This window comes from Sceloporus undulatus, chromosome 1, assembly GCF_019175285.1.
Source record: "Sceloporus undulatus isolate JIND9_A2432 ecotype Alabama chromosome 1, SceUnd_v1.1, whole genome shotgun sequence".
In the NCBI taxonomy this organism is placed as follows: domain Eukaryota; kingdom Metazoa; phylum Chordata; class Lepidosauria; order Squamata; family Phrynosomatidae; genus Sceloporus; species Sceloporus undulatus.
In genome coordinates, this window is record NC_056522.1 from 123,027,837 (window position 1) to 123,036,453 (window position 8,617).

At 39.7% G+C, this 8,617-nt stretch overlaps 1 protein-coding gene across 5 annotated transcripts in view; it reads left to right on the top strand.

Annotated features, from left to right (window-relative positions):
* GABRR2 (gamma-aminobutyric acid type A receptor subunit rho2) overlaps positions 1 to 8,217 on the top strand; it is a 44,087-nt gene extending 35,870 nt beyond the window's left edge. For 3 of the 5 annotated variants that reach the window (XM_042446492.1, XM_042446495.1, XM_042446496.1), the window contains 3 exons: positions 196 to 392; positions 775 to 912; positions 4,861 to 8,217. In XM_042446492.1, coding sequence (XP_042302426.1) covers positions 196 to 392; positions 775 to 912; positions 4,861 to 5,169 — 644 coding nt within the window. In that variant the 3' untranslated portion in view covers positions 5,170 to 8,217. The remainder of the gene's footprint in view (positions 1 to 195; positions 393 to 774; positions 913 to 4,860) is intronic. The other 2 variants (XM_042446493.1, XM_042446494.1) reach the window with 2 other exon arrangements.
* Positions 8,218 to 8,617: the final 400 nt, after the last annotated feature.

The following is an 8,617-nucleotide window of genomic DNA, read 5'->3' on the forward strand; positions in this document are numbered from 1 at the left end:
TATTTTATGTCCGATTGTAGCTACTTGGAGAGGGAAGTCACTTAGCACATATATTCTTTATTATTACTTCAGAGTGCCACAATGAAATATAGCTTAGAAAACAGTTCTCTGTGTCTGTTAGACGTGGCTGACATGAATCCCTTTACTTCTCCTGTGTTGATACTTGAAGTAAAAATTTGTGTGGGGCTTTTTCAGGGATCACGACGGTGCTGACCATGTCTACCATCATCACAGGTGTCAATGCCTCCATGCCTCGGGTTTCCTACATCAAAGCTGTGGACATTTATCTCTGGGTCAGTTTTGTGTTTGTCTTCCTCTCGGTCATTGAATATGCAGCCGTGAACTACCTGACCACTGTGCAAGAGAGGAAGCAGCGGAAACTGCGAGATAAGGTGAGAGACACTCCCTGTGTGCCTGAGTTAAATATATCAGAGCAAGGGTAAGGAACCTCTTTCAGCTTGAGGACCAAATTCATTTTCAGAGATATTCTCAGGGCTCTATTTCAGCTTTTGGCAGAGCAAAAAATACCAGCACATTTGACCTCTTACTACCTCTAATCATGCCTAAATTCATCATCCCTGTAGAAGGGGGAAAACCCCAAATGTACAAAAACTCAAAACCACCAAACAGTGTCATGGGAAATTGGACATGGCACAGAGGGCCACAATTTGCTCCCAAGTCCTGAGGTTCCATACCTTGCACCTGAGCTTTGTGAATGTGAATGAGAAAACTCTGACACTTGCATGTCTGTGTGTGTGAACAATTTTTGTCTAGAGCATGCGAACTGACAGCGAAGCCCTGACACCACAGAAACAGGAGGTGATGATAGTAGGAGCGACAGAGGGAAGGAAACTCAGATCAGAACTGGGGAAGTCTGCAACCTGGGACTTTGGCAGAGACAATATAGGGAGGGTAAGAAAGGGAAATTCAGCATGGTATGAATTTGTGTTTGCTGCATTGTGTTTAGCTACTGCCAATAAATTATTACAAAGCCCTGACCAGTCAGATACACATTTAAAATCTGGCTTCAACCAGTATAGTAGAAGACAGAAAGTTCTTGATGTGAAATGCACTCAGACTGGTCTCTCCGATTACACAGAAGTTGTGCAACTTCTGTGACTCTTGCTTTGCTTTTGCTTTTGTGATTTCATTGCATCTGTTTTGAGGCATACACCACCCTGAGAAAGCCCTGTTATGGAAGGGCAGCACACATATCAACTTAATTAATGAGCCAATTAATTAAGTGGTAAGAACAGATGCAGGAGTGGCTTGGGCATTCTCATTTGCACCTCCAGTGTGATGTGCAAAGGTGGGGAATGTGCATCCTTTACATAATAAAGCAAGGACGCCTGAGATCCATCCACAGCCAACAAAGAGGCCTGTCTAGATTGGCATCTGGACAGCAATGCTTGTGTGAGGACCAGTGAACAGGCTCAGTGCATCATTTGATGCAGATAGGAAGGTAAGTACTATATTCTCATCTCAGGCTGACTGGGTGTTATATGTTTTGTCTATTTTATATGACTAGAGCTGAATCTGCAGTGTTTTTATGGGTGGATTATATATCATTTATTCATAATTATTGTTAAAAGTTGAAACACTAAGCTGAATAAAGTTTCATATCATTCTTGCTATAATTTGCAAATCTGATGTTTTTATACAATTTTTCTTAATGCTGTCATTTTTGTCAAAAAAAATTCTATTTGACCTCTCTGTTTTGAGCTGTAGTCATGTGCATAAGCCACAGTTGCTTATGTAAACCTTTTCTTTAACCTCACCTGTGACAATATTCTTGAATAAAATGGTGATTTAAATAGTTCACCAAGGCTACAGTCTTCCAGAGAAACAGATGAGGAAACGGTGTTGGCAAAGGATCTCTGTGTATACAAACTCTTTTCTCCTGTGCAGAGAAAGAACTATGGTAGACTTCCATAGCATGCTATGCTCCAGGTGCATTTGACTATTGGCCATGCTAGCTGGAGAGCATAGCAATTACAGTCCAACACATTTGGGAGGGCAGTAAATTGAAAGGACCAGTGAATTAGCATAAACTAATTTGATTATATCCTAATGTACCCCAAGTAAGTTTCAAATATCCAAAAGGCTTGCAATATCTCAGTAAACTGTAAAGCTATTTTAAAATACTTTGAAATTTCCTTACAACTGAATGTTGCCTTTAAAATACTTTTCTCTTATTCATATTCATTCAATCTAGATTGAAACTGAAAACAATCCCAGTTCTCTCATGTTTTCTTCCCCCTCTGTCACATTTTCTCTCATTTATTTCATCAAATGCTGCCAGCTAGTATTTAGACTCCTTCTATATTGCCCAACATATTGCTTTCTGAACCTGTTGGATGGTAAACCTTACCATGTTTTGCTGTCATGGCTCTTCATTGCAGCTGACAGTTATCTTATCACCAGTTTCCCCCCCCTCCTCTGCCAGACCTGAAAAGGCTATGGGGCAGCAGGAGCAGCCTTATTTCACCAGTGGCTGCAGGCTGTTGAAGAGAGGGAGGATGTTAAAAAATTATTTGCAATGGGTGTCAAATATATTAGGTACACTACTGACTAGCTTGGACTACCAGCAAGATTCAAGCCACTAGGTGTTAAATTTTCCTAGCCCTCTTATAGCATTGCAGACAGTACAGTCTGAAGCAGGGTACAGGGGGAGTTAGAGAAGCCTGAGGGACAGAGTTATGGGAGTGCTCACTCTGCTCTGCCGGGATCGCTGCTCTTCACAGTCATGGGAATGAGTAGACCTGTCAAAGAGCTATAGCGGTTCACTCAAACCAGGAAAATACCTTGTGTCCAGCTCTAACACAGTTACATAACTTTAGCTAATGGCTTCCATAATCAAACTGACTTATTCAACCAGTGCAAAGCTGGGCACTTCCCATCCTCAAAGAAATACGTAAGGTGGCAATACTTGTTGTAACCCTTAAACATTGAATCAAACGTTGAAAAGAGAGATGTAAATCACATAGGCTTTTAACAGCGTTCAATATATCCCAGGAGATTGGAGAGCCATACTGCCTTTTCTCCCAAACAGCCAGCAGCCACTGGTGAAAGAATGGAGTTTATCAGACAAGGGGAATTGGAAGTATAATCTGATGGCAATCTGAACGCAATCATGGGGTTTAATGTTATTGCGTGATAACCCACTACACACAAATTTGGGCAATGGGAAGTCAGTCCGAACGCAATCATGGGGTTTCACGTTATTGCGTGATAGACTGCCACACGCAAATTTGGGCAATGGCATGCTGTTTTCGGGCAATGGGAAGCCAGTTCGAATGCAATGCGTATTCAGGAAATTGCGCGAAACTACCGACTTTAAGCGAATGCGTTCTGGCCCCACTTTCTTTTCATTTGAATTTAAGAGAAATTCTTCCCGTTTGATAAACTCCAATGCTGCTCCTGCTGCTCCATAGCCTTTCCAGGTCTGGCAGAGCTGCTGGTTGGGCAGCAAAAAATAGGAGACTTGCTTTCCTGCCTAGTTAGCAAAGGCGCCAGATGTGCAAGGCACACCTTCCCATCTGTGTACAGTCACCCCCCTGAAGTGTCACCCGGTACAGTCTGCACTCTGAACCCTATAGTGACATCCCTGGCTAGAGTAAGTCTACTGAATCAATGGAATTTAATTGTATGTTAACTCACCATTTAACAATTGATTCAAAGAGTTTACTCTAGTTAGGACCAAGAAATAGGATGCAGGGTACTGAGCAAAAAAGTTACTACAAGCTTCAAAAACATGGGGTCTTAAAATTCACTCAGAGTAATAAATTCATGTTAAAAATTAAGCAGCCCCCTGCTATACACTGCTAGAGTCTCTTTAGTATACATGTCAAGTTTCACATGTTTAGAATCCATAGATCTAGGCCTATAGTTCTGACAGAAAGGGAGGTAAACTGACATCCTCTTGTATTACATATAGTTATGTAATCCCTTTCTTGCAGAGAAACTTAAAAGAAAGTTACATTTGGGATTGTTTTCACTTTCCAAAATTCACACTATTTTATATCAACAATACTGCTCAGTCAGAATTCACCTTTACAGTCAAGAGAGATACATGTTTGTGTACCATTTGACGGGTCCGTGCCCTAATGAATCCAGTGGGTCATAATGTAGTTTTTCCCCATGATGGGAAGGGGTCCTTTTTGTTTAGGCTACTGCAGTGGTTCTCTAACAGTGGGGTGGGACCCTCAGTGGGGAGCATGAGACTTGTAGGCCCTGATCCCTTCTCTTCCTTCCCTTCTTCCCAAACTTTTTATGTGTAAAATTTACACATGCGTTGAGTTTAATATTGAATTTACTTAAATAAAACTGTTCTAATTTGAACAATGTTATTTCCTTATAAAATATTAACATATGTATATATATGAATGTGCAAATTAAAATATGCACACTAAACAAAGTATTTTTATTCATGTACCATGTTGAGGTGGGGGTACAACATCCACAGGGAGATGTAAATGGGAGTCCCAAGAGTAAAAGGTTTGCATACCACTGGGCTACTGCAGAGATTGGACAGAGATGGCTTTTACCAGATTGTCTTCCCCTGCCAGCCTAACTACCAGTAGCATCACCTCACAAACTATTCTGAAGGGTCCCCCACATGCTCAGGTTTTCAGAAGCTTGGCAGCTGTATAGGAAAGTGTAATTGGTGGGGAAAATTCTCCCCTTTCCACCCATGAGACCCTTCTGTTTGCAGAATTCCACTTGATATCACACTGGATACAATCCAAAGAGTCCTGCAATACTATAATTTGCAGATGAAGCATTAACACACATTCTGCATAAAACTAAGGTGCTATCTTTTCCTCTAATTCTGATTTTTTTATTGTTCTGTTTCCTCAGTTCCCATGCACATGTGGAATACCTTCTACAAAAACTATGCTGCTGGAAGGTATCTACAGCGAGTCGGATACTAACAGCCTAGAAGAGTATGCAAGAGGCCAGATGGTGACTGAGGAGGAGAAGCAAGACAAGATGCTGGTCAACTTGGCCATGAATAATGAGTCTCATTCATCAAGGAAGAAAGGGTTGAAGGGTCACGTTAGCCTGCGAATCATGAAAAACACTCATGCCATTGACAAATACTCAAGATTAATATTCCCGGGCACCTATATATTTTTTAACCTAATTTACTGGTCTGTCTTTTGCTGAAGACGTAGTTGACTAATAAAATACTGTTTATTTTGGTACTATTTTGAATCTGAGAGACAGCACAATTTTCCTAGAGCAAATTTAGACCATGATTTTCTAAGAGGCACTACACAAAGCTATTGGAGACCATTCACTTGTGCCAGTTCATTTCTGGTTTGTTTCCTATCCTTTTCTTAACTTATGAGAGTTGCATCTTTCATACTTGAAATCAAGTTTAATTTTGATATTAAGCCACTGCATGCTGCACTGGCAATAGGCTCCAATATTGCCAGATCCAAATTTATAAGGAGGACTGGAGTCTACTATGTAGACTTCATTGAGAAAGTAGTATGCTGAAATAAGGGGAAGGTGCTATATACTGTATTTTATGAGGAAATGTATTGATTTGGAACATCTTTTTTTTTTTTGGTAAGGGATACATCATACCCATTGTGGGGTTTATTTTGTGGGAAGCAGCCATCATGGACAGACCATCAAAGTTAATCTGCCTGGTTAGAACAACTTCTGGGGGTGATAAAAAGGGTCCAAAATACCAGGTTTGTTGGTTTTTTTGAAAGAGAGGAAGCTCTGAAGAGCACTTCTTTTGCAACTTTTTGGTAAAACAGAGAGTTCAGTCACTAAAATCAGTGGAATTTTTCTGAACAAATTCTGGTAAGTAGAGCTATTTAACCTTTCCCTTGCACACTACACAAATATAACCCTTTTATGTTGTGATTCTATCCTGTGGGATCCTTGGATTTGTAGTTTTCTGTGGCATTTAGAATTCTATCCTTAAAAAATAGTGCTTACAGATCCCAGGAGTCCATAAGATGGAGCCTAGGCAATTAAAGTGTTATCAAAATACTATAACTCTGTAGTGTGAAGAGGCATCTTGTTTAACTATGGGCTCATCCAGCTGGGCCATTTTGAGTGATTTGTGCTGTACTATTCTCTGATGTTTGATGTCATCTCTTGTTGCTTCCACTCCCAAATGCAGGTACATTTTCATCTAACCTTTAAAAAACTACAGTGGTATAGTTCATGCATGTGGCTCATTTTTATATGTTTGATTATGTTGGCTGGTGAGTGTTGCTGGTTGGGATGTTAACATCTTATGTGAAAGTTAGACTCTATTTTAGGGCTACTCAGTGGTAATCTGTGGGCCAGTGTTAGTCTGCAAGATATTGGCAGCTAGTTTGTCATAAAGTTCCAGGAAAGAATAAAACAATTGTAGTCAGTGGATACCAATAGTGCTGTTCCCTGGTGCATTCAGGAAAAAGCTCTTCTAGTCCCCAGCATCAGATAGTTGAAGAAGCACTGCCTCTATTCAACCTAGATTCTACTTCCCATCACAATGAAATGTTTACAGGTATATAATTCTACTGATCATTTGATGTCAGGCATCAAGCTGGGCAGAAATTTTAGCTTGTTGATTTAACATTGATATGGAGAGCTGAAACATTAACATGGGAAGGTGATGACAGACAAAGAGGGGAATTCTGCTGCAAACATTGTGCAAAGTCTTTAGTTCTCAACCTAAAATTTTCTCATGCTCCCTATATGACTAACTGAAATGGCTGCCCACCTGGGAGAGAAAATGGAAAACTAGAAGTGTCTTATAAGATGTTTAATAGAACTTCTCTTCTTCTCGTCTGTCCCCCTCCCTAGGAGATTATCAGACGGGGGATAGGTATAGGTAGCCTTTTGGACTATTTCTTCTGACAGTAATTTAAGAGAAAGTTTTGTAGAATGTTGTCTCTTAAAGTCTACATATTTGAGACTGTGTCCTCTTGTTTTTTAAACTTAAGATGAAGAGAATGGAAACGTGAGCCTGGAGAACAATGGGAAAATTCATTGTGAATTTCAGAATGATTAAGTATGGTGCCTTAAAAATTACAAACTTTATGTGACAATATTTGGTGGATGTTATCATCTTTGTCATATGCATGAAGTGTTATTTCCACATGTGACAATACACAGAAAAAAATGTAGACAATGGGGCATTCTTAAGGACTAAATACATTCCCATGTTGTACCCATGTGTGCTATATACATAGATAACTATAGCTATATTTTTATAGCTGTAGAAACAGAGTTAGATTTAGATATTTAGCTGTCAGTTGTAGGTGCTTCCAATAAATTCTGAAACTGTTCTATACACTTTCTGGCTGCTAAAAAGAGCCATAGTATCAACTATAAATCTGCAGACTCTGTTTCATCTTTCAAATAATTTTATGTAATTTTAATACATAGCTAGTGCGACCTTTTAGATTATACTAAAGTCATAATTCCCAAACAGCCTGAACCATGGAAAGCCCAAGGGGTGACATTTGTCTTTAAAAATAAATATAAAATAATATAAATTAGAAAAAGAGAGAGCTAACCAGAGACTGGCCTATATTCAATAGACATGGAGCCAATCATTCCATTGCATTTAACTCTTGAACAAGCTGGGGTGCAAGAGAAACAGACTAAGCACAATGCTTATTGGTTGTGCAGACACTTGCAGAAATGAAATTGAAATCTATTACTCACTAGTTTCTTCACCTCAGATGTGCAGGCATCTTGACTACTTGGTGTATTGGGAACTGCTTCTTAGGCTCACATGTGCTATCTCTTTCACAATAAGTTACATAGTAGAAAGGGTAAGCCTAGATCCCCCTCTTGCTCTGATGTTAGCAATTCATTTCTGCTAGTACAGTATACATTGATAGCATAATAACACCATTCAGGTTTGAGCCAATCTTCTATAGTGGAAAATGAACTCTGCAGTTTGTTCAGATTGCCTAGAATGGACAAATAGCTATTACAGTCTTAGCTAGGCTTTTATTTTATGGCAATAGTAATTAACACAGAGGCAAGGAACATTTGGCCCTCTAGATACTATTGGACTCTGATCCCCATTATCTATAGTTCCTGATCTTGCTGGTTAGGACTAAGATAATTTGGGATCTAGCAACAACATGTAGAGAGCTGCAGGTTCCCCACATCATGAACTAATGCTTCACAGAATGAAACACTGTATATACAGCGGGCCCTTGGCATCTGCTGGGGTTTGGTTCCAGGATCCCTTGTGGATACCAAAATTTGTGGGTGCTCAAGCCCCATTAAATACAATGGCACAAAAAATGCTGTCCCTTATATAAAATGGCAAAATCAAGCTTTGCTGCTGGAATTTTGGGGATTTTTTTTTCAAGCAATGTACAGTTGAATCAGTGGATAAAAAATCCATGGATATGGAGGGCCAACTGTATGTTGATTCCAGATTCTAAAAATAATTGTGCTGTAGTGCCTCATGTGGTCAGTGCTTGCATCAGAGAACATATTCCATGTTAGAACTGAGTTAGGAGTTTATCAAACGAGAGGTTTTGGACCCTCAATTCCGCTAAGGAAGTGAAACAAACGTTGCACAATGACCTTATAACGCAATGTTCTACCACATTGCTTGCTTTTCCGTCATTCCCCCATA